This window comes from Juglans regia, chromosome 13, assembly GCF_001411555.2.
Source record: "Juglans regia cultivar Chandler chromosome 13, Walnut 2.0, whole genome shotgun sequence".
Taxonomy (NCBI): domain Eukaryota; kingdom Viridiplantae; phylum Streptophyta; class Magnoliopsida; order Fagales; family Juglandaceae; genus Juglans; species Juglans regia.
Window position 1 is genome coordinate 33690795 of NC_049913.1, and position 26892 is coordinate 33717686.

Sequence of the window (26892 nt, forward strand, 5' to 3'; positions counted from 1 at the left end):
ATCTAAACTGCGTAACCAAACGAGGCCTAAAGCCATTCAACATCACCAATTCTCATTCTATTTTCCCTATGAGTGCCATTGAAGCTGGTATACATAAAGCAAGGGCCCAAGAGGAAACATTCCAGTTTCATATGAGATCGACCTATGACTAATCTTCCATCATCATCTGTTCATTTTCTTATTCCAACAAATTTCTCAAAACAAAAGGTTCACAGGGTATGAACTAATTAACCATGTTTGCAAGCACTTTTCATTGGAAATACAAGTATTGACATTATTTGTGGCCTATGAATAAACTATGCTTCGGGTGGGGAAAACAAATTTATCAAATATTCAGAAGAAAGATTTTCTTCATAACACAGACAAACAAAACAGCACATCAAGATTCCTCAATCTTCATTTTATCCACTATAAATAAAAATTTACACCAGTCCCACTTCATTTCGTTTCAGAATTGAACTCAATCATCATATCCCAGAATAAGCATCCCGAAAGTCCTTACATTGAACTGAGAAAAGGAAATTAATACAAGTCCACAGATATACAACTGGATACCTTATTTCAGCCACTGGTATTCCACCCCAGACATTTTGTGAGGAAGGAAAAATCACGCACATGAACGGGGTATAACTTCACAAGAAAGAGGTTACATTTGTACCTTTAGGAAAACAAGAGCTTCAAAGGAAAAGGCAAAAAGGATTTATCGTTCTCAGAATGAGAATTCCTTGGGTAGGTCTTGAAATTTTCCTGATAAAAAGCTCTTGTACTTTCCTTGAAGATTTCCACCTGAAAAATATATATATTAATCCACCAGTAAACTTTCCCTTACCAGCAGGGAAAGAAAAAGGATGAAAAGATACCTTTGGCTTCAAATTGGGGGATGTTCTTGGACAGAGTTGATTCCACCAACTTAACAAGATCCTTACCTGCAAAAGTCAAACAAATGACATCATATTGAAATAAATATCTGTGCTCAATATCTAACTCAAGTGAAATGGATTACCTTTTTTAGCTTCAAATGGAAAATGAAAGCAGAAAAGATGCAAGGACTTCAAGCAAAGCAGCCTCTTTCGTTAGTTAATGTCATAATGTTTTACTGTGTTAAAAGGGTGAGAGAATCATAGTAAGCCCAAGACTAAAAAGGAAAAAAAGAAAAGAGCTGGGTAAAATCTTTCAGAAGCCACCTCTTTCATGGTGTATCTCTTTCTGTTTCAGTGTATGGCCGTACAGCCACCACATATGGAGCAGACATCGTATACGCAACCTTTTTTAGGTACGTGAAGTTTTTCTAACGATGAAAAGGCAAATCCAAGTATAAAGGGAGTACGCATCAGATAAACCTAACTAGAGAGAGTAAAAAAGATGGAAAAAATCGTGAAAACATAAATATAGAGAAAACATAAATAGGCAGCCATACAAAAATGGTGTTTTAAAGAAGAAAGCTCCTCCAATTAACTTTTAACCCTCAAAGATGAGGTTACACTCTAAACTACTGAAGCATTGCACATAACGGTAATAGTTTTTTGATCAGTGCATGACTGTAATCCTATTACATGTCCTTGCGTTCTGTTTCCTTTCTTCCATATAAATATCACTCCCTTTTGGGATCTAAGAATAAAGCAAGCATTTAGCATGTGCCCTTATATTCCTTTCAAATAATGTAAATCCTTCACCTGAAGCAATAAGAATCAACTGTTTTTTGCCCATAAAGCAAGCAGACCAGAAAGAATAAACATAATTTAACCACTCAACAACCAACTCTCATGTTGGGAGAGGAGAAAAAAAAAAAAAAAAACTATCAATTACAGAGTTGATCAAAAGTAGATAATATATAAAGGGTGGCTTCTACCCATGAGAAGGTTCAACTCATCCCACTTCTTTACCTACCAGTTACACTCTTTTCCCCCTCGTTGACATTGATGAGGAAAGATGGGATTTGGTTCTCTTGCAACTGCAGAAACAGTATAAAAGATTAATTAGAACCCAATAAACATAACCAAAAATAAAACGATAATTAATTTAAACCAGACAACATAATGCCTGCTTTAAATGAACAAGTTTAACATTTCACCTTGGACCGAAGAGCCATTGCAAGTTCTAACAGGTCAATAGATGAAGAGCCCTTGCTGTATGCAGGCAAGAACTTCCCATTTTGATAGCCTGCCAGGAAGTGATAGGCTGCCTGCCCAGGAGAGAGCTTTGATGCAGAAGGGATACTTCCAGAACTGCTTCAAAATAAAGGATCACATCAACAGCCCAATGGTTAGTTAAAAAAAAGGACATGAATTTCCCATGTACTTGAGCAGCACCTTTTTTGCTCATTAATAAAATTATCTTGTGAATATAACATAACATGATATGGAGAGCATTCCAAAGTCATTGGCAGTATTAGAATGTACCAGGGAAGAGAATCTTATGTAATAAAAATGTTGGTAAAGTCTCAGGAATATTGCATAGATCTGGGATTCATTCCCACCATTATCAGCATATTAGGGCTTTAATGGGTATATTCGAGGGCAACGTCCCAGTGTAAACCTCATTTTTTAGTCTAGAAATTGAATGTGGCATAAAAGAAAACAAAAGAGGGAGAAAAAGGATGAAGAGATCACAGATATTGATGTTGTTTCACCATAATTCGCGAAGAAGTTTTTGGGATTCCCTCACATTAAGGTTCTAAGTTTATTTAGTAGTAGTATTGTCAAAATAGATCAAAGTTTTGAATGAATGGCCGAATCAATTGGCCTTTTGAGTGATCTGTATATTATATAGAAACTTTACAAGAGAACTATACATGGGAAGAAACTAATTGCCGAGTGATTCTAGCATTCTAGCCTTATGAGGAAACTATATATTCTGTCAATATGCTAACTGTACAAACCTAAGTAAAGGAAGTAAAGATAAAATAAGGAAAGAAGAATAGGAGGAAAGAAGATTGATTATGGACAGCAAAGCTGTCCATTGACAAGTATATGATTCATTTTCAGGTCATACAAAAATTTCCTTAAAAAAAGTTCCTTGGAAACCAACAAAATCCAAGATTGCACATTAAACCAGAGGGAACTTTTATCAGATTTCTCTGTGGGGACTAGAAATAATGAAGAGTATGTTCTGTCATGCAGGAGCTTTTAAGTTATCAAATATAAAAAACCAATTTGCATAGTTTATTCTTATACTTTAGGCTGTCTGAGGATTAAAAATCAAATTGGCATATTTTTTTTATCAATAAATAAGATTTTATTGATCGTAGGAATGGGCAAAAGCCCAAGTACACAGGTCATATACAAGAGCAACGCCTGGGAGTGATGTTCTAGTGATACAAGAAATTCATGAACGGTCATACCATTAAAATCAATTACAATCAACCATTGAACAAAGTGTTAAAAAAGAAAGTTCTAAGTTCATCCAATGACCACTCATGACATTCAAAGCTTCGCTCGTTCCTCTCCCTCCAAAGACACCACCATAGGTAGATCAGAACCATCTTCCAAATTGCAGCAATCTAAGAAGTGCCTTGGAGACCTCTCCATGAAGCTAAAAGGTCGATCACCCTTCTTGGCATCACCCAAGCTACACCCACCCTAGCAAAAAAGTCATTCCACAAAGTTGTGGCAATCTCACAACGTATTAGTAGATGATCGACGGGTCCTCCACTCTTTTTACACAAACAACACCAATCCAAGACAATGATTCCACATTTCCTTAGGTGATAGGGAGAATCTTTCTCAAAGAAGCCGTCCATACTAAAAAGGATGCCTTTAAGGGGGTCATTGACTTCCAAATTATCTTCCACGGGAATGGATTTACATTATACGTAGAGATGGATTGGTAGAAGGATTGTACTGTGAACTTCCCTTTCGCCGAGGGGTGCCAAAAAAGCTTGTCTTCACCTCTCCCCCTCATAGGAACAGAATAGACTAGGTTGTAAAATTCAGAGATTGCTTCAACTTCCCAATCATGGACAGCTCTAAGAAATGTGACATTCCATTGGGGAGTGTCATTAGATTGGTCAAGGAGGTCATTGACTTGCTATACCAAAGAAGTCTGGATAGGCTTCCTTAAGTGCCCTGTCACTACACCATATGTCATGCCAAAATTTGTTTCGGGACCCGTCACCTGCCTCCAAAAGGGTAAAACTAGAAAATTTAGTCCACCCTCGTCTAATGTGCTTACAGAGCCCCAACCCATATGATACACTCACCTCTTTCGAGCACCAACCTCCCCCCATACTCTACCATACTTTGAGTCTAAAACTATTCTCCCCAAAGCTCCATGTTCTATGGGATATCTCCATAGCCATTTGCCCAACAACGCCTTATTAAAAAGCTGCAAATTTTGGATACCCAAACCTCTTTCGAAAATTGGAGAACAAACGGAGGCCCATTTTACCAAATGAGATTTGAACACATCATTCATCCCTCCCCATAGGAAATCCTATTGTATTTTCTCCATACGGTAAGCCACCTTTGATGGAAGTGGAACTACAGAGAGGAAATAAGAAGGTAGGTTGGAAAGGGTACTTTTAATGAGTGACTCTGCCACCTTTGGATAAGTACATCTACTTCGAAATAGCAAGTTTCTGCTCCATCTTTTCTAGGACATCACTCCAAATGGATATCAATTTGTAATGAGGATCCAACGGGAGGCCAAGATATTTCATGGGTAAATAAGATATCTTGCATCCCAAGACAGAAGTCATACTATCCAATTTGCACTTGCCCCACCAGAACTACATCTGGTTTTCCCAAGTTCACCTTTAATCCAGAAACAACTTTGAAGCATAGAAGGAGAGCCCTCAATGCGCGGATATGATCATGGCTGGCCTCACAAAATAACAAGGTATTGTCGGCAAAGAGATAAGATATATATTAAGAGAGCTAGTATTTGCCTCCCCCATCGAGAACCTGGACATAAAACCACCAATAAGAACCAGTCAATCACATTAGCGGGTTCGCACATATCCTTGGTTATAGGGTGTCATTGCTTCCTACGAAGTATCTAGGTCTCCCATTGGGGGTGTTTTTTAGGAGAGATTTATTAGGAACAGTGTTATATGAAATATGAAATGACGTCTTCTAGGGTGGAAGCGGCTTTACTTATCCAAAGGAGGTCACATTACACTGATCAAGAGCACTCTCTCAAACCTTACTACATATATATTACTTGTCTCTATCCCTATGCCTGTGGGAGCACCCCGACATTTTGAGAAGCTTCAATGGGACTTCTTCCAGGGAGGAATGGGTGTGGAGTTCAACTTTCACCATGTCAAGTGGTCCCAGATTTTCACTCCACAATAGCTGTGGGCAGATTGGCGATTGGAAATAGGTTATCGTTCAACAAAGTTTTGTTGAGGAAAGGAAAATGTTGTGGCAATTGGAGGTGGAAGCCAAATATGGTAGCATAAGGGGAAGATAGTGTTCAAATAAGATTAGCCAATCGCTTGTGGTTGGGGTGTGGAAAGCTATTAGAAGAGGGTGGGGGAATTCTCCCATTTTATTGAATATAAGATGTTCTTTGACAGTCTGAAGTTAAGCTACTATATTCAACACCTTCTAAGTTTGGATAGCTTCTCACTACAGCTATCAATCTCCTACTTGATCATCTGTTGCTTCACTGCGAGCTCGCAAGTGCATTGTGGAGTGATTTCTTCACTCAGGGTGGAATGGCATGGGTAATGCCTAGAAGAGTAGTGGAGCTTTTCTATGCTTGGAGAAGGCTAGGTGGTAAGGAGTGAGGATGATGGTCCCTCGAGGCTTTCAAAACTGAGCCTTTCCTAAGGCTCAAGCATCATAAGCACAATGCAAATTAATAGCAAGCCACTTTGTGCATCCTTACATTTTAACAAGCAAGGAAAGCAACTTATGCAACATTCAAGTTTTCACTCAAACATTGCAAAAGACCAGATCAGTTTGTAAAGCCAGAAGAGCAATCAGTCAAGTTTTTCAGTCACGATTATGTTTTAATTCATTTGGCAAAAACATATGTTTTCAGCAATTTAATACGTTTCCAGCCCTTCATCTAGATGGGTAAAAGGTAATATTAGTGGGTTTATAGGAAAGTTTGTTTCAACCCACAGCCTCCAATTCCACACCAATGACACGCTTTGTCACACCAGTCACTATCACTTATGCAGTACATACAGGAATAAATTTGCTCTCTTGATGAAGAAAATGATTCTTAACCCAACACTACCAGCCTACTCAAGTTGTCCAACCAGCTCTTGCAAATTTTGATTTTGATTCGAGCAAGACCATTGAACTAGACCATTATAGTGAGTGGTACCATCTAACCCAGTAACCTAGTCACATATGCGTGTTGCAAGAATAATTTGGACAGAAATATTCTAGTGAACACCATTACTATCCATAATAAAGGGACCAATCTTTAGATGGTTATATTACCTATCAGAAGATGCAAGGATAACAGCAGCTGGCAATTTAAATAAATTTGTGCCACCAGATTTTCCACTTTGAAAATACGGTGCAACACCTTCAGAAGAAAGAATTACACCTGCATCTGCAGACACCAAGGACTCTGTGCAGCTCTCAATGGTTTGATAGGGTGCAAACAAAAGAACCACTGAATCGCCAGATGCTAGGAGCCTGAAATTCGCTACTCCAGATGTAAATGGAACACTGCATTCATACTAGAATCATAATATCAAAAAAAAAGTTGGAGAGCATTACCTTCCAGATAGAGGAAGGCCTCCCCGTGAAGATATGATAGGTCCAGACAAGGAAGCCAGTGCTTCTTTAATCCCATTTGTATCTGAGAATGCTTTACCACATAAAATCAGTGACGATCGCTCAATATCTGCAGCTATGAATCCCTTATTCATTTGAGCTCCCAAACCAACAGTGTCACCCACCCCTGGACTGCATGGTCAAAAGTCAAAATTGGAATAACACAATTAAAGTATTCATCATGAATCAAAATGGCGATTGTATTTCATGCTTGAACTTTTGATTGATTCAATTGAGTCCTTTTTGTCATTGGTGTTCTTTCCGATCTCTACGCAATTCAGAAAACGTGGCATTCTTTGATAACAAACGGTAATAAATAAAATCCTTGTTTTACAGAAAAAATAAATAAATTTGTTATAGGGAAAAGAAGACAACGTATTATAGAGGAAAGAATATGAAGGGTCAGACTTCTAAAATTCCAAATTATGTAATATTTATTGGCATGACCTTTCAAGTTATTTTAAACCTAAACGACTACAGTCATGATTATTTAATGCAGGACTAGATGACGTGGCTCAACAGGAGTAAAGCTCCTACTTCAAAGATATATATACTACAGATTCTTCAAGCTCTGACGACATCCATTGACCACCATAACCGAGAAGTGAACCAAACAGAAATAACAAAAATAATCACTCCTCTTTTAAGTGTAAAAAAGGAATTACACTAAATCATGGTTGAAGTGTATATGCGACAAAATTTCTTTAGCAACAATTTAGAAGTTCTCAATGACAAAGTCTGTATTTTCATTAGCCTTACACTCTCACAAACATTAGGTATTCCCTTGAAAAATAAGAAAGTTTGGGCAAACAACCAAATTAGCTAGGAAGCTTATATTAATAAAATTTAGTCCCCACCAACTCAGTTGCAAAAATTAGCCAAGACAAGCATACACCAAGCAAGACTAGACATTTTGCATTGTAAAGCCAGAGATGTACAGGGCTAGACATTTTCCAGTCACATGGCATTAGTATACCATCATAACAAATGAATAAAAATTGCCAGTAAATACCTTATAGATGTTTCTTATCAAAAATAAATAAATACCTTATAGATGTTGCTACATAGATTGTGAATGGACAAGAATCATGAGAAACTGCATGTGTTGGTCTTCCAAAGAACATTTGAAAGTGATAACACAGCAGAAGGACTATCACTTATTACACGGACTTTTGGGTCATCACAGTAACCACTTTTCCTGGAAAAGTATCTGGAGATGTGAGGTACCTCCCACGATTGCTTTCTTTGGTTGTACTCCTTCCCTTGGGAAAACTCTCACCATTGACAATCTGAGGAAATGGGGTCTTATCAGTATGGATTGGTTTTACTTACGTAAGAAAAATGGGGGAAGACTGTGGATCGTTTATAGTTACATTGTGAGGTGGCCAGGTTTTTGTGGAATGATATCTTCAACTGGACTGGTACGGCATGGGTAAGACTGGAAGGTGGTGGATATTTTTAAGTGTTGGAAAGGTCTTAGGAGCAACATTCACGTTGCTGCTGTGTGGGAAATAATTCCTCATTGTATTATATGGTGCCTGTGGATGGAGAAAAATGCTAGGTGCTTCGAAGACTGGACCGCTCCTTGGACGAGTTGAAGAGATTCCTTCAACACACTTGGGCTTCTGTCATTGTTTGTGATGGGGACAGTTTTCTTAATTTGCTTGTATCCATCACTAGTGCTTAGTGGTTGCTAGGTGCATTCAGTGTAGACTTTATTTGTGCTCGGGCTATGCTTTTTTCTATCAATAAAGTTATAGGCATCGTTTGGTTAAACATATGAGATGAGATGTGAAATCTGTAAATAATACTGAGATAATTTGTGAATAGTAATAAAATGGTTTGAGTTAAGATGTTTTATGAGATTTTGGGAAAGGAGAAAAAAAAGTTAAATAAAAAAAATATAAAGTTAAAAGAGGGTTAGAATATAATTTTTAATATTATTTATTGTTTTGGGATTTGAAAAAATTGAATTATTTTTTGTATTCGAAGTTTGGAAAAATTGTAATGATTAGGTAATTATTAGATGAAAAAATTGAAAATTTGAAATTGAAAAATGTTTGTGTTTGAATTGTATTTGGATGTTGAGATGAGATAAGATGGTGAAGGTTTGTGAAACAAAACCAGGCCTTACTCCTACTTTTCAGCAAAAAGTAGTTTCACATCATAATTTCCTGTGGTGTGAGGCAAGGGGATCCATTGTCTCATTTTCTCTTTGTTATTGTCATGGAGGCACTTGGTCGGATGGTAAAGGCTGATGTTAGGGGTTTCGCAGATAATACTCTTCTCTTTTATGAGGTTGATCTTGGCCATATACAAGCCTTAAGGGCACTCTTGCTATGCTTTGAAGCCATGTCGGGAGTTAAGGTGAACCTTAGTAAGTCCAAGATGGTTCAAGTGGGTCTCGTGCGTAGTATCACCAGCTTGGCAAGTCTCCTAGGTTGTAAAGTGTCTTCTTTGCCTATGAAATATTTGGGTCTTCCGTTGGTGGCGACATTTAAGGCTAGAGCTATTTCAGATGGGGTTATAGAGAAAGTTGAGAAAATGTTGGTTGGCTGGAAACAGATGTATTTATCAAGGGGGTAGACTCACATTAATTATGAGCACTTTATCTAACCTTCCCACCTATTTTTTTTATCTCTATTTCCTTTGCCTACAAGGTGGCTAATAGGATTGAGAAGCTATTTAGGGCTTTTTTGTGGGGTGGAGTGGGAGAAGAAGCAAAATTTCATCTTGTTAATTGGAATAAAGTTTGCTCTCCTATCTAAAATGGTGGCTTGGGGTTCACAATTTGAGGACATTCAATAAAGCTCTATTGGAGAAATGATTGTGGAGATATCACTTGGAGGGGGGATGTGCTTTAGAAGAAAGTTATTGACCTCCGACACAGAAGCGCTTTGGGGGGGGGGGGGGGGGGGGGGGGGGGGGGCGCGGTATGGCGTGGGCTTATGAAAATTTATTATGAGGGGTTGGCAGAGTTTTGAAACTCCAATCAGTTTTGTGGCAAGCGAGGGTTCCAGAATCAAGTTTTGGCATGATGTTTGGTGTGGTGATAGCGCTCTTGATAGGATTTTTCCAACTCTCTATTGCATTGCAATTAACAGGAATGCTTCTATGGCAGATCTGATTGCATTTTCTCATGGTTCTCACCAGTGGAGATATAACAGCACAGGGGGACAGGATGCAGTGGAGGCCCATTGGTAGCAAGAAGTTTACAATGAGGTTGTATTACAAATTATTGGCACCACAAGGTAATTTTCTTTTCTAGTGGAAGAGTATTTGGAGGTCACGCGTGCCTTCCAAAGTAGCTTTTTTTGTATGGACTGCTTCTCTTAGGTATATTTTGACCACGGAAAATTTGAGGAAGAGGGGACTCATTGTGATGGATTGGTACTTTGTGCAAAAAGCAAGGCGAATCAGTGGATCATTTATTATTGCATTGAGAAGTGACAAGAGTACTATGGGATGAGATATTTAGAAGAGTTGGTGTAGCTTGGGTAATGCCATTGAGGGTAGTGGACTTACTCGCATGTTGGAAAGGGATTCAAGCTGTCCCCAAGTGGCGGCGGCATGGAAGATGATTCCGTTGTGCATTATGTGGTATACTTGGTTGGAAAGGAATGCACAGTGCTTCGAAGACAGGAAACGTACAACGTCGGAGCTTCAAAACTTTTTTTTACACATTTTATTGCTGTGTTTTCAGCTATTGTGCTTAATGGAAACAATGTTCACGACTTTCTGGTTTTAATTTCTGGATCCTAGAGTATTCTCTTGTATATTTCCTGTTTACACGGACTTTGCCTATTTCATTCATATCAATAAAGTTTACCTCTTACTTATAAAAAAAAAAAAATGAAGTATCTTCACATTATGATACACCTATATTTTGATATCAAGTCATTAGCCTTTTACTCTCACAAGCATTAGGCATTCCTTCGAAAAATAAGGAAGTTCGGTCAAACAACCAAATTAGCTAGGAAGCTTATATTAATAAAATTTAGTCCCCACCAACTCAGTTGCGAACATTAGCCAGGCAAGCATACACCAAGCAAGACAAGACATTTTGCATTGTAAAGCCTGCAATGGCACAGGGCTTAATATTTCCAGGCACATAGCATTGGTATAGCATTATAACAAATGAATGAAAATTACTGATAATACCTTATAGATGTTGCAACATAGACCGTCAACGGACAAGAATCATGTGAAACTGCACGTGTTGGAGTCTTCCAGAGAACATTTGAAAGTGATAACACAGCTGAAGGACTATCACTTATTACACGGACTTTTGCATCACATTTTGGTGATGAACCAATAGCCCCATCATGCACAAAAACATCTGAAATGGATGATATGTGATTTGAAACCTGATAAAACCAAGGACTATAGTATTAATAAATTAAACATTGAGCACAGTTCCAAGAAGTAGCACAGATAGTAAGAAGAATAGAGGTTTGCTAAACATGGTCAACCAAGACTAGAGTTAACAGAAACCAGTGCCTTAGTAATGAGTAAATCAAATTCTAACAAATCATTATAAGTTCTCAATATTCTTTACCGTGTAGAGAAATCCAACGGCTTTGCGCAACTCAGCAGCTCTCCCATCCCATACAATCAAATAAATCCAGTACTGATATGAAACCACACGAACCACCTCCAAGAGAGGGTTCTTTCAAGTAAATGACATTACCGTATGTTGACTCTTCACCAAAGTTCTCATTTACCATGGATTGGGTCATGGTAAATGAGAGCCAGTGCTCTATGGCAACATTTTTTAGCATTTTCAGAGTGAATTGGATCATGACTCAATGTGTCGCAAAGGTTGGTTTAACTGAAAACAAGGTGAAGCTTTGTGGAAAATCGAAGCTTCCAGGATTGTGAGAAGTCTGTGTAGGAGCTAAAGGATCTCTTTTTTATTATTCTTTATCATTGGATGGCAGCATACTTATGTTCTTTCAGCTTTAGTATCCTGTGTGTTCCTTCATTTCCCCTTGTACTCTTTCTAGCGAGGTGTGCTTGCATGACGCCTTTTTTATCATCAATAAAACTATCCTGCCAAAAACAATGTCCAACTCCTACAAACAAAAAACTTGAACAAACCCCTAAAAATACATAAACACCTTGTAAAAATGAAATTCCATATGATGAATCAAGTAAAGCTAAAGAAATTATTCTGGACATTTTAGCACTTTTATATTAAGTTTTTGAAATACCTGAAAAAGTTACGGTGTCAAACTAAAAAACATAAAATTAATCTAGACAAGAAAAAGGACATTGAAAGCAAATCCATAACATGCCTGTTTCAAAAGTTTGCCAAACTGTGACTTGGAAATTTCTGAAGCTCCTCCAACAATACTTCCTCTAACATAAACTGGAAGTCCTGACAAGGAATCTAACAGGAAAGATGGGACAAATCAGAGTATTCAATAGTAAGAAATGAAATCAATAAGATTAGAACTGACCAAGTGATAGCCTACCCACAATGTTTGCACCCTTTTGTTGTAGTTCAGAAGACTCCAGGTTTCGAAAAGCGTTTTCCTTTACAAGAATACCTTTTGCAGCCAAAGCCCACTGGAGACCATGAGAAAACCCAGGGCCCTCCCTGCATTCAAGAAGGCTCAAGGAACATATATAAGATTGCAACACCCATAACTTGCAAAGTGTATCTGACAGTGTTTACATCATATGAAGTTCGCTACCTTACAATTTACATGCGCTATTTGTCAACGAAATCTCATGGCCAAAGTCTAGCATATCCATTAAACCAAAAGTCTAAGATATACCATGTAAACAAAGAAAGTCGGAACCTCAGAATCAGTGAGAATATTCTATTACAATTCAAGATTCTTCACTAATTTTCATTTCTTAATTGAGGAAAAAAAGTCTCTTCACTAATTTCACCAGTCTTGACTTAACAGCATTCCTGATTAGAAATTCCAATAAAAGTTCCTTACACAAAGGGTGATTCCAATTCATGTTTCTGTCTTCAGCATATTGCATTATTTGTTGATACAGTAAGAGCTATTTTTAAAGGTCCTGCAGACAGAAACGAACAATTGCAAATTGGCTATGTGGAGTTTTTGCGGCCATTTTTTGTTAGTTTTTGTTTTCTCTCTCTCATGTGTGCATGTGTACCTTCTATCCTTTTGATTATGTCTATTCGTCTTCCATTTCCGGTGCTTCTCGCTGGGAATAATCCTTAATCCTTTCTCAGTTTTATTCTGTTTTCAATTTCTCTCTCCTTTACTTTTAGTTATTTCTTTTTGGGGATAGCTAATTTTTCCTTAGTTAAGTTGAAGATGGATCATAGTTTTTGGATAGAAGCAAAGTTATTTGTGTTCAGAAGGAAAGGTGGCAACCTTTTCTATATTTCTGAAAAGAGTAGGAACATGATGAAGTTCCTTTATCTTTCTGGAGGGGTGGTTGTTTGGATGGCTAAGGTGGTGGAGGATTTTTTTTTTTTTTTTTTTGATAAGTAAAATAAGAATTTATTAAACCACCAACTGTCAATTACAAAGATAGAAAAGCCCTAATTATGTAGGACATTAGAAATTAAGAAGTCATGAAGGTCCATGCCATTAAAATCCACAGCAATGGCCCAAGTACAAAGAGTCCTAAAAAATAACAGTTTTAGCTCCGCCAAGGATCTCTCTATCTTCAAAAGTCCTCCCATTGCGCTCATGCCATAAACAACACATAATACAGATAGGGATCATCTTCCAGACCGCTCTAATCTGTCTCACACCTCGAATTGAGGTCTAGCAAGCCAATACATCCAAAACAGTTTCCGGCATAACCCATGCTAAGTCCATTCTTTTAAACACCTCATCCCAAAGATTCTTGGCTACCTCGCTGTGTAGAAGTAAATGATTCACCAACTCACCCCTGCTTTTACACATACAATACCAATCGGCAATGATTATCCTCCTTTTTCTCAGATTATCCGTGGTGAGAATCTTGTCCAAAGACACTATCCACACAAAGAATGAAACTTTGGGGGGAGCCTTATGACGCCAAAGCCTTCTCCATGGAAACTGTATCTCAGGGGCTTTTGTGAGAACCTTATAGAAGGAACGAACAGTGAAAACTCCTTTCCTTGCAGGACACCACCACAAATCATCTTCATGCTGGATATTTGGGTGGTAAGAGTACAAGAGACTAAAAATCTACAAAACTCCCTATCTCCCAATCCTGTGCCGCTTGGTTGAAATTTATGTTCCAGTGAATGCTCCTACCTAAGACTTTCATAACCTCCACCACTGTGGCCTCTTTGGCACTTGCAATCAAGAAAAGAGTAAGAAACAGATCTTGTAGCACAATGTTACTACACCAAGCATCCTTCCAAAATCTGATCTTGGAACCTGTCCCCAAGTGCAATCTAGTGTGTCGATGGAAAACCTCCAATCCTCTTCTAATATGTTTCCATAGCCCCATTCCAGAGGCCCCTCTAACTTCTCTAGTACACCATCCCTCTCCTAAATCACCATATTTGTTCTCGATCACAGTCTTCCATAAAGCATCTAGTTCCTTGGTATATCGCCACAACCATTTGCCAAGTAACGCCCTATTGAACAATCTCAAGTTTCTAATACCCAAACCACCATTAGAGATAGGACGGCACACCATCTCCCACTTGACTAAATGGAATTTAAATTCATCTCCTAGACCCCCCCACAGAAAGTCTCTCTAAAGCTTCTCAAGTCGACCCGCCGCAATTGCCGGTAAAGGGAATAACGATAAAAAGTAGGTGGGTAGGTTAAAAAGTGTACTTTTGATTAACGTAATCCGGTCCCCCTTTCGACAAGTACATTCTCTTCCACCCTGTCAATCTCCTTTCTACTTTTTCAATTACGGTATCCCAAATCTAGCGTGCCCTCGATGCTATACCCAATGGTAATCCCAGATAAGTCATAGGAAGAGACGCTATCTTACAATCTAGTGTGCTAGCCAACTCCCTTATATTCTGAACTTCTTCAATCGGCACCAACTCGGATTTATCATAATTCACTTTTAAACCAGACACTGCTTCAAAATAGAGCAACAACGCCTTCACAACCCTCAACTGGGCTTGATCAGCCTCGCACATAATAAGCGTATCGTCTGCAAACAGCAAATGAGAAATAGTAGTAATTAGGGGTGATAAACGGTCCAGTCGGACCAACCGGATCGACCGTTTCGGTCCGGACCGGACCGGACCGAGACTTAGACCTGTCCGGACCGAAAAAAAAAATATATATTTTATATATAATAATTGTACAATTAACAATATAAATTTTTAAATATATTATTAATACTTGTTAATATTCTATAAATTAACAATATTTTATATATATCTTCATCTAACCTATCACTATTAATAATATAAAATTTTAAATATGCTATTAACACTTGTTAATATTCTATGAATTAATAAATATATAATATCAATTAGTTAATTATATAAATTAATAATATAATTTTCATCTAATTTATTATCATTGACCATATAAAATATTTTTTTATTGAGTTTGTTACATAATCCATATTAATAAGTCACTTAATTTAATTTAGTATTTTAAATAAATTTTTTTATTAATTATTTAAAAAAAAAAAAAAAAAAAGAGGGCGGACCGACTGGACCGGACCGGACCGATAGCTATCGGTCCGGTCCGGTCCTTTTGGATGTTCGGTCCAGTCCGGTCCGGAAAAATGATGGACCGAAAATTTTCGGTCCATCGCCGGACCGGACCGGACCGGACCGTTTGCAGCCCTAGTAGTAATACCCTACTCGGCAATCCAATCTGGAAACCACTAACAAACCCATTAGTCACTAAAGCCGAGGTCATCCTGCTTAGTGCCTCCATGACAATTATGAAAAGTAAAGGAGATAACGGATCTCCTTGTCTCAAACCATGACAGCTCGGGAAGAAACCCTTTGGACTGCCATTGATCAACACAGAGAAATGTACCGTGGAAATACACCAACTGATCCAAGACCTCCACCTTTCTCCAAACCCACACCTACCCAGTAAATATAGAAGGAAATCCCAGTTAATATGATCATACGCCTTTTCCATATCTAGCTTACACATAATCCCTGGGTTGCCAGCCTTCAATCTACTGTCTAAGCATTCATTGACAATTAAAGCCGCATCAAGGATCTGTCTACCCTTAACAAAAGCATTTTAAGGCTTAGTAACGATCTTCCCCAATACCCCACTTAATCGATTGGCAAGCACTTTTACAATGATCTTATACACACCATTCACTAAACTAATGGGCCGAAAATCTGAGATCTCAATAGCCCCTACCTTTTTAGGGATTAATGCAAGAAAAGTGGTGTTGAGACTTTTTTCAAATTTTCCTACCAAGAAGAACTCCTGAAACACCTTCAAGAGATCTTCTTTAATCACCTCCCAACATCCTTGGAAAAAACCCATAGAGAAACCATCCAGACCGGGAGCCTTATCTTTTGCCATCTTCCTTACTACATCATAGACCTCTTCCTCTTCGAAAGTCCTCTCCATTCTAGCAAAGTCCCCTGGCTCAATAGTGTCAAAAACCAATCCATCCAAAGTAGGCCTCCACCCCACCTGCTCGGAGAGAAGCTTTTCAAAGAACTCGATCACGTGGTCTTGAATAACCTCTTCTTCTCTGTACTCGACCCCCTCAATTTTCAACACTTCAATGTTATTATTTCTTCTATGAGAGTTTGCAATTCTATGGAAAAACTTCGTGCTCCGATCCGCTTCCTTTAACCAAAGAGTTCTTGATTTTTGGCACTATGACATTTCTTCCTGCAGTATTATCCTCTCAAGATCTGCGACCAGCAAAGATTTCTGTGCTTGCTCCTCCTCAGTAAGTGGCCTCCCTACTTGTAGTCTTTCTAAATCCTGTATTTCCATCCACTTAGTATTTTTGTTCTCCTCTACATTGCCAAAAGACTGTATATTCCACTCCTTTTAAGTCTCTTTTTAAGACTTTCAGTTTATTCGCAAAAATGAAACTGGGTGTACCTTCAAAGTGATACGAAATCCACCATTGTTTAACTCTTTCCACAAAACCTTCTGACCTCAACCACATATTCTCGAACTTAAAATACCTTCTACCGCTACGAAGACCTCCACAATCCAGCAAAATAGGCCAATGATCCGAGGCTAGGCGTCCCAAACGCTTTTGCCATACATCTGGAAAATGATTCCCACTCAGGAGAAATTAAGAAACGATCCAAGTGGGACCAAGTCTGATTGTTTGACCATGTGGCTGGACCCCCCGCAAGCGGAAGGGAGATCCAAGTGGAAAATGGATTCTTACCAGCCTAGAAGGGAGGGAGATAGAGTTTTCATGGTTCAAAGATATCAGAATTCGTATGGTAGGTTTGTGAAGTTGATTGAGTATGGCACTAGAACAAGGACGAGTATCATAGTGATTCCTGAAGGGAGTGGATGGGCTGGTTTTGTGAGAAAAATGAGAGATTGTCAGTTCATCTTCCTCTGTTTTTGCTAACAAAAATAGAGTTGTTTCTAACAATGGTGTTGCTTCTCGGGATTCCAGAGGCATTTTTGGACACTTCTAACAGAGGTGCTACCTCTTCTTGTGAAGCTTCTTACTTGTCGGCATTGTTGAAGCCAATGCATGGGTATTCTAGTTTACGCCAGAAGGGTGGCAATGGATATCAGCAGAAGGATGAGCTTGCGTTGGAAGGAAGGAATAGGAAGGATGGATTAAATGTAGAGTCTCGATGGAATCATCTTGATGGCAGAGATGTCAGTTGGCCTTCCGAGGCGTTGCAGAGACTTGGAAAAGCCGAAGGGTTGCTGTGGCTGGAAGGAGAAGTTTGATTATTTGTTGAAGAAAATTGATGGAGGCATGGGCTTGCTCATGGGCTTGGGCCAAGATTCCGTGGTTGTAAAGTGAATAAGGAGGAATCAGGGGTGTTGTTTGGGCCTATGGGACAGAGGCCCAATAAATAGGCCTGTCCTTTGGAGGCCTAAGCAGCTTCAAGGGGAGCAAAATTTTAAAAGCCCATTAGGTGTGGTGGTGACTCAGCCCAATGCATGGTGGTTTTGATAGAGGTTTCAACTTCATAGAATGGATTGACGGCGGCAGAAGATTCTTCTAGGGGCATTTCGGCATCAAGTTCCACTAAGGCGACACCTCAACATCAGAGATCCAACAATCCATCATGTGTGGAGGTTCAACCAAGTCTTAAGATGACTCAGATGGATGGGTCTGCAACTCAGAAAGGGACGACGACTGTAGGCGACTATTATGAAGGATTTTCGGCCTATTAGTTTGGTAAATGGGGCATAGAAGATTATTTCTAAGGTGCTAGCTAATCGCATGAGTGTAGTGATGGAGAAGATTATTTTGAAGTCTCAAAAAGCATTTGTGAGGGGGAGACAAATTCTTGATTCAGTTTTAATTGCTAATGAATGTTTGGAGAGTAGAATCAAACTGGGTGAATGTGGAGTTTTTGTTAAATTGGATATGGAAAAGGCTTATGATTATGTTAGTTGGGAGCTTCTCTTGTACTTACTTGGGAGATATGGCTTTGGAGAGAAATGGCTTTCGTGGATGAAGTATTGTATTTCAACAACAAGATTTTCCATCTTGGTGAATGGCTCTCTGGTAGGACGGGTATTGATTGGGTGATGCCTACGCTAGTGATGGATCTTTTTGCATGTTGGAAAGGTTTTGAGGGGAGACAATGTATTGCTGACATATGGAAGATGATTCTTTTGTGCTTGATGCAGTGCTTATGGTTGGAGAGGAATGGGAGGTGCTTTAAAGATAGAGAACGCTCAATGGGAGAGCCTAGGGAGTTTTCCTTTAGTACGTTGAGATGTTGGCCTAAGGCTCTTGTATTGAATGCAGATCATTTTCTTGTTTTGCTTTAGCTGTTTCTAGTGTGAATGTTGGTATTTCCCCTTGTATACTTCATGTGTACTTGGGCTTTGCCTATTCTTGGTAATAAAATTATATTATTATTAAAAAAAAAAAAAGTTTTTTGTAGCCAAACCACACAAGTTTCATTTGCTAACCAACCAAAAAAATTCTATCATAAAAGATGGAACCCTCAATGGTCAAGTCTTTAAAAAATAAATTATTTTACCAAAACCTAATATTCTATAGGTATTCAATGTTGATTATAATAGCTCTTTTTTTCTTTTTTCTTTTTTGTCAGTGATTATAATAGCTATATTAAAATAGGTATTTCCATTAACAAAGAGTTTGAGACAGATAATATAGGCATAGAGGTCTGTAACAAACGATAATGTGACAGGAGCAATTACATTAGGTAGGATTTGCAGACAGATGTAGGAGATGGTTATATCAGGGGTAAGGTCTGCCTATCAACTAGGAGTTTCATACAGATATCAAACTCATTGATGGTCTACCAGCCGGAGCTTTTCCACACTACAAAAACCATGGTTCACAAAGGCGCAAACACACGGCTAGACACATCCACACTGCATGCCCCGTTAGTCTACATCAAAGAATTCAAACTGAGTATAATTTCATCAGAGTATCAATACTATTCTTCAGGTCATCAAGCAAAGGATCACCTTGGAAACACTACTGTTTCAGCTTCCTCATTAGCACGTGGAGCAGAAACTGAATACTTCAAAAACAATAACAAAATAAAAATAATAAGGATATCGTAAGATGATGTCTAGTTTTACTAGTCTGGATTCACATAGAGGAGTACATGTTTCATGCAAGCTTATACACTGAATCAAAATATGACATCCAGAACCCAAAAAAAAAAGGACAAAATATTCGAGATAAGATGATCAAGAACAACAGTTGAACATGTGAGACAAAAAATAAGTTGAAATCTGGTAGACATGTTATTTTATTAAATCCAGTCTCCTCTGCATCAAAGTTATATCCAAGAAAAGTACAATTTGCGGCAAAAATTTCCAAGAAACTAATGCCCAATATCTTTCTAAAATTTTGAAATAGCATCTCATAATGATACAAGGCTCATAAGGTAAAAAGAGAAGAAATCATATTTCTTTTATGATTAAAGCATTTTATTAAAAGCATAAAGGGCGCGCAACACAAGTACTTAAAGAGTTTACATAGGAAACACCCAAATAACAAGAACAAAAAGAGCAAAAGTCTTTGAAGTCTAGAAAACTAAGATATAGTTATATAAAAAGTTTAGTGAGCAGCAATTCAAATATAGGGGATGCTAAAGGTAGTAGCTTTCAACCCCGACACTGTCCTTTCTTGGACTTAAAAAGTTTGAGCATTGCGCTCTGCCAAATATACCACATTAAGCATAGTGGGACCCTTTCCAAACATCTGAATTTCTATGACTACAGGGATTCCACCAACATGCAAACAATTCCACCACTCGTTCGGGCATAACCCACTGAATCTCAAAAAGTGCTGAATTCGCCACCCATAACTCCCTAGGCTACTCACAATGTAGAAAAAAAATTACAACGTGCCTCTTTCTTAGATTATCAGTGGTTAGGAACTTTCCTAGGACTGCCAGCCAGGCAAAAACAAAAGCAACATTCGAAGGCTACTTGTTTCTCCAAATACACTTCCAAGAAAATGAAGAGCCAATTGAAGGGATAAGAGCACCCTGAAATAGGAAAATACATCTATTGGACGATATCCAACAGAGAGCATAATTGGACATAACCTCAAAGAAACCATATTAACATGAGCATAATGCAGTGGATACCATAGTTGGCAACCGCTGAAAAATCGCAAAGATTGGATAAGGGTTGAAAGTTTCAAAGTTAATTGAGTGTTTAGCATAAAATACCTAAAATTTTCAATTCTAAATGAAAATTTAACAAGATATTTGCAAGTTTTTATGTTCACTTTGTTTTAGTTTCGTGATGATATTTTAGAATATACAAATTTCCATGGCAAAAAATAAAATGATGTCTCAGAAAATATATCATCCACTTCAGCCTTCAGGCATTTCAGTATTGCTTTAGCTATAACCCGGTAAGATACAAATGAATTACCAAAAACTCAAGTGGAGAAATTATAAGTATTAGCATTAATTGTTGCTAGATGACACATATGTCTATGAGGCGTGAATTTCAAGAACCACAGTCCAAACAGAGATCTGCTAACAAAAAGACCTAAAAGAAATGAAACGGGAAAATTGATTCAATCAAAAGGAGGTCCCTGAATAACTTCACAGCCAACTTAAAACCCTAATGCTTCAGCCTGCTGAAAGAATGAGGTCCTGATGCCTTCTAGAAATATTCTGCTACCAACCCACTCTTCACTTGAACAATCTAAGGAATGAAACCTTCACACCAGACTTTGAGTTGACAATTCACCCATATCCTACTCATAGAAACCCTTCCATTTTCTCAATGCTCAGCCAAAACATTCATTAACTCTTTGCTTTTCAAGAAACCCACTACACGAGAACCCTTAACTTTTCTTTAGGAATCTAATCAAAATCTCCGGAGCCACTTGGCTGCATTGTTCCCCTTCAATACTCAAAATTTATGGTCCAAAAAAGGAACTCCTCAGTTTCCTTCTCTATACAAAGTTTAACTCTGAACCGCGTTTGGAACCGTTCACATTAATCTAAATAGACATGATCATCGGAATTCCAGACCACATTACAGTACTGTAAAATCCCACTTCCAAAAATCCCAATCACATCAACCCAACCAAACAATAGAATTAGTAAATTCAGCTCAGTCGGCCAGACCCACAATCCAAAAAGACAGAAGTGATCATCCAATCAACAAAAGCATTACCGAACATGTACGAGTTTCAGCTCCCCACATGAATTATTGAACCAGAACCAAAAAATAAGATTTATTAATAAAAAAATCAGAAAAAAAAAAATCCAGCATCAATTGAGAAGTGAACTTCATACGATATATACAAGTGCATATGCAAATATATCGCGTGAGAGAGTGAAGAGAGACTGACCCATCGAGAGGAAAGCAAGAAAGGGCTGGATCTTGAGGAGGAGGGGCGAGTAAATGATCTTGAGCTTTGAAGGAACCACTTGAGGACTAAGTTCCTCATGATCGTTAGAACTTTCAATGGTCTTCCACCGGCTCTGAGGATCTGCGCCCACCGTCACTATCGATGATGGCTTTCTCTATTTTCGAATCTTCGGGGTATTTTCCATGGTTTTTTTTTTTTTAATAACGGATCTCGTTCCATTCATCGAAGAAGAACATACAAAGTTGGCTTAGAATAACAAGTCAATTACAAGCGTTAGTAGTTTTTCAGTACACTTTCGTGACTGACATGGTCTAGTCCAGACGGCTAATCACTAAAGACCGAAGTCAAAGAGATAGCACATATCTGTCCACGACAGAGTTTGCAGTAACCAAATAACAAAACTCTATATCCGACTAGACGGAGTATGAAGAAACCAATCCCAACATCACCGCCTAAGCGGAGGGGGGACAACACCCTTCTGACCTAAGTCCGATGGGACAACATTTTTGGATTTTTTTTTATTTTCTTGAAAATAAAGACAGGACATAAACAAAATTACATTGAAAAAATATTGTAAAAAGAAAAAAATAGTGCACAAAAAGGTTGTAGAAGGGAAAACCGACGGTCGATCTTGGAAGATCCGGAGTCGCCGGTTCGGGAACAGCCATGCGTTGCAACGGCAAAGAGCTCCTTGGTGGCGCGTGAGGGACACACGCCGACGAACTCCGGAGTTTTCGTCCTGCACGTGCGGGCTACGCTCCACTCCGGTTGGAGCCGTATTTGGTGGACGTGTAGATCGGCGGCTGGGCAACCTCCTGGTGTGGCGCGTGTTGGCTATTGGGTACCGGAAGGCACGATCGGCGATTCTCCCTTTATTTGGCCTGAAAAAATAGAAAAATAAAACTAAATACTACACGAGAAGCAACCAGAGAGAGGGAGGGGATGAGTGAGGGGGGAAGGAGCCTAAGCTCCCACCCTCTCGAGCCGGTCTGAAGATTGCGGTGGTTTAGAGAGAAAAAGAAAGGGTTTCACTCAAGAGAAAAAGAAAAAAAGCATAGCCCGCACAGAGAATCCCAACATGCATTTTGGGGTATTTTCCATGTGTTCAGTCTTTCTGGGTTAAACTTCGCACATAGTTCTTATAGGTAACCCATTTTTCGAGGAAATGGTTTCCAGAATTTTATCAGTGCGTAAAGCAAATTAAGGTCCTTTCTGTTTGAGCTTTCTCCGTTCTTAGTCCGTGGAGATGTGCTCCAATGTTACTATACACAACATTCCTAGTCCCTGGAGATGTGCTCCAATGTTACTATACACAACATTCCTATGTGGCAAGTTATTATTATTGTCATCTTCTTTTGTTTTAGAAAAAATAATTGTGTAAGAACATTCTCAATGGATTAATCAAAATTAAATGATATTTTTTATGAATATAAGAGAAGTTTGACTTTTAACTATTCTATTTACATAAATGTCTACATTGGAATAGCTATTTTTTCATTATATAACAATAAAATAATGTAAGATGAATTTCATCAAATCTTCACATTAAATTATCTATTTATTCATTATATAATAATGACTAACTAATAATTTCAAAAATATTTAATTTTTTTAATTATTAATTTATTTAATTTTATCATATTTTATTATTCTACTTATTAAATATTAATTAATAATCATATTTTAATTAAATTAATATATCAATTGTGATAAAATATGTGATAGAAAGGGAGAGAGAAATAATTGATAAAATATATATTTGATGTATGTACAGTAACCTTCAAATTTGAAAAAAACTTTTAAAAGTCACTGTAATTTTGGAATTTAACTAATTCATTATGAGCATATTTTGTTCTCTAATAGTCAAATACTCAATGGACTTAGCTTTTAGTTAATCCATTGAGGATGCTCTGAGAGGGACCTACATAAAAAGTTTCAAATTCATGCTACCCATAAGCCTCATACCCTGCACAACTATATAAAAACATGTTATTTTATTTTTTTATCTTATTTTACTTACAAATATGTCTGGAATCATTTTTATTATGTGAATAAAAAAGTAAAATGACACATTTTGAAGTGAGTGTGCAGGGTATGGATTTATGTCTAGAATTTTTCTTTTAAAATTGGACTCTCTCTGCCAATGTTCTCTTAGAGCCCCCTAAGACCCCGAAGTGCACACAACCATCGTACACCATCGTTGCCACCATTGGATGCCGACAATAGAGTTTAGGTGTGCGATGGTTGCAAATCACGCGTGCTCATCTAGCTTTTGTGATTCTGGCTGCAAAAATTGTCTCGTTTGTAACTTGGACTTCTCAATTCAGTTTAATTTTAAATTGAATTTAACATCCAAACACTCAACTCTCAAATCATTAAACTTATCTCAACTTAAAATCTCTTTACAGGTAGGACCCACAACTTTTTTCAACTAAACACTTCTTTACACAGGGGATCTACATTCTTTTTCAACTTTTCATAAATACATCTAAACTCATCTTAACATCCAAACTCAAAAAAATCAACTCCCTCTTATTGATGGAAGCCTTTGGCGACTAGGCGAGCTTTGTAACACTTTGTAGTCCCATCAGCTTTCTTTTTGATTCTATAAACCCAGCGGCAGCCCACAAGATTTTTATTTGGTGAGGGTGGAACCACAGACCAAGTACCACTTTGAAGCAAAGCATTAAATTCTTTGTTCATAGCCTCGCGCCACAGAGATGATTTTGAGGCTTCAGTAAAACAGCTAGGCTCCTGGTTCTCGGGAGAGTTTTGGGCTAGTAATGCACGAGGCAGGGGATGCCTAACATAATCATCAGATTACTTGCGTGGCTTGTGAATATTATTCTTGGACTTTATTGTCGTTGAATGAGTGTTTGACACCTGAGTTGAAGCAATAGCATTTGTAGGCAAAGCCGATGGCGAATATGATACTTGAGGCTAATCAATAGTAGGAAGGCCACTGATCTCATTATCTGAACCTACAGAGGGAGATAAACAAGGTAAATCAGTACTAGTAGAAATATGGCTAGGTTGCAAGTCAAAAAAACTGGTTGGAGGCGAGACACATATATTGGAAGGAAGATAAACAGATGGCGGATTAGATGAAGAAGAAGTATGTTGTTGACATAGGGGAAGAAGTTTTCATAAAAAATGACATGCCTTGAGACGTAAATTTTGCCAGTGGAAAGATCAAGGCACTTGTAACCATGATGAGAGAGACTATAGCCAATGAAGATGCATGCTTTGGAGCGAAAGTTAAGTTTGTTTGGATTATAAGATCAAAGGTTAGGCCAACAAGCGCAACCAAAGACATGTAAAAAGGAAAATTTAGGCACTCGATTATATAGAACTTCATATGGTGATTTTTGCTTCAAGACGGGGGTTGGGAGTCTGTTAATGATAAACATGGCTGTTTGAAAAGCTTATTCCCAATAAAGTAGAGGTAAGTTAAAGTGAGCAAGCATGCTTGAACCAACTTCAACTATTTGTCGATGTTTTCTCTCAATTGAACCATTCTGTTGATGAGAATATGGGCAAGCAAGTCTGTGATTGATTCCATTTTGCTTAAAATAGTTGTTTAAACGACGAAACTCATCGCCCCAGCCTGACTGAACAAATTTAATTTTGCATTCAAAGTGTTTTTCAATATAGGTTTGAAACTGAAGAAATATGAATTCAACATCAGACTTGAGTTTTATTGGAAACAACCAAACAAATTTAGAGAAATCATCAAGGAAACTGATATAATATTTTGCACTAGTAGTAGAGACCACGAAAGGTGGGCCCCATACATCAGTGAAAATTAAATTTAATGGAGAAGAAGAAACATGATTTGAGTATTGAAATGGCAAGTCATGACTTTTAGCCAACTGACATTCGGAGCACACATTGTGTTGTTTATTGTTTGCTACCGGAAAATGGATGGATGAGAGAACTCTGTTGACAACTGGTGTGGATGCATGCCCAAGACGACGATGTCATTCACAAAGGGATGTGTGAATTGTTGAGAGGGCTTGAGGACAACGAGATGAAGAGGTAAACTGATAGAGTCCATTATTGAGGTGGCCTTGATGACAAACCTTCCCCGAGTAATCCTTCGCAAGAAATAAATTATCATAAAATTCAAAATAAACATTGCTATCGACACAAAATTGTTGAATGGACAACAAGTTTTTCTGAATTTGGGGAACAAGAAGAATTTGGTTGAGAACAAAGGTAGAGTTGGCAGTGGTAAGATTAGAAGAACCAGTTTTAGAGATTCTCAAACCTTGCCCATTTCCTACTTGAACATGATCAGTACCCTGATAGTCATCAGTCTGAAGATTCAGATTGTTGAGATCATTAGTCACATGATGTGTTGCACTAGTATCGACATGCCATTTGGTTTCCCAATTTCCAGTCGGGGTAGCAACCACTGCTTACTTATTTTCTGGTTTGGAATCTTGATAAGAAAGATCAAAATGGTGATAGCATTTTCGAGCTGAATGGCCAGGTTTATTACAAACCTGACATATTAATGAGTTTTGATTATTGGTGCGAGAGTTGTTGTTGTAGTAGCCACCACGAGTTCCACGCCCCCTTCCTCGAGGACCACCTCTTTCTCTGGCAGGTTGTGGATATTGCCTTTGGGCAATGTTGATAGAGCTCGGTGGCACTAGAGATGAGAGTTGATGGTGGGAGAGACAAGCGTTAGTTGTGAGCAAAAGAGAATAAATTTCTTCAATGGTGACTATGTTAGTGCGAGCTGAGATTGAGGCAACGAAACTATCATATTCGTGGCCTAAGCCTGCGAGTACATAGGTGATAACATCTTCATAACTCAGTGGTTGTCTTGCAACAGCTAATTCATCAGTGAGTTTCTTAATAAAAAGAAAATATTCAGTGGCAGATTTACTGTCTTTAGTTGTCGTGGCCAATTGAGTGCGAATTTGAACAATTTTGGCACGAGACTGTGAGGAGAAAGCTTCATCAAGTGCATGCTATACAACAGATGAAGTAGTGTGATTCACTACTTGAGCAAGAAGCTCGATGGCACTAGAGATGAGAGTTGATGGCGGGAGAGATGAGCCTTTGTTGTGAGTAAAAGAGAATAAATTTCTTCAATGGTGACTATGTCAGTGCGAGCTGAGATTGAGGGAACGAAACTATGATATTCGTGGCCTAAGTCTGCGAGTACATAGGTGATAACATCTTCATAACTCAATGGTTGTCTTGCAAC

The 26892-nt window shown here is 38.2% G+C and overlaps 1 protein-coding gene and 1 non-coding gene across 3 annotated transcripts; both read right to left on the minus strand.

Moving 5' to 3' along the window:
* Nucleotides 1-374: 374 nt before the first annotated feature.
* Nucleotides 375-21857, minus strand: LOC109012411. Of its 2 annotated transcripts, none has more exons than XM_018994030.2 (11): nucleotides 21651-21857; nucleotides 19289-19344; nucleotides 12218-12342; nucleotides 12038-12132; nucleotides 10902-11107; nucleotides 6684-6872; nucleotides 6399-6599; nucleotides 2072-2225; nucleotides 1888-1951; nucleotides 861-926; nucleotides 375-786 (listed from the first exon to the last, which is right to left on the minus strand). In XM_018994030.2, the coding sequence occupies exons 1-11, from the start codon at nucleotides 21747-21749 to the stop codon at nucleotides 710-712; spliced, it is 1332 nt and encodes a 443-aa protein (XP_018849575.2). In that variant the 5' UTR covers nucleotides 21750-21857; the 3' UTR covers nucleotides 375-709. The 2 variants fall into 2 exon arrangements, with proteins under 2 accessions (XP_018849575.2, XP_018849576.2); XM_018994031.2 differs by having other exon boundaries at nucleotides 19289-19337; nucleotides 21651-21739.
* Nucleotides 21858-26361: 4504 nt separating this feature from the next.
* Nucleotides 26362-26500, minus strand: LOC118344406. The gene has a single exon (XR_004798177.1). It is a non-coding gene; the product is annotated as a small nucleolar RNA Z247 (small nucleolar RNA).
* Between the last annotated feature and the right edge of the window lie 392 nt (nucleotides 26501-26892).

What these genes read in the sequence shown, in the direction of transcription:
- LOC109012411 (XM_018994030.2), bottom strand. Translation starts at nt 21,749, where the DNA reads ATGAGGAACTTAGTCCTCAAGTGGTTCCTTCAAAGCTCAAGATCATTT. An exon ending in GGCCTTCCTCTATCTGGAAG is followed by an intron (nt 6,600 to 6,683) that starts GTAATGCTCTCC and finishes AGCGAATTTCAG; the next exon opens with GCTCCTAGCATCTGGCGATT. An exon ending in CCCCCAATTTGAAGCCAAAG is followed by an intron (nt 787 to 860) that starts GTATCTTTTCAT and finishes TATATTTTTCAG; the next exon opens with GTGGAAATCTTCAAGGAAAG.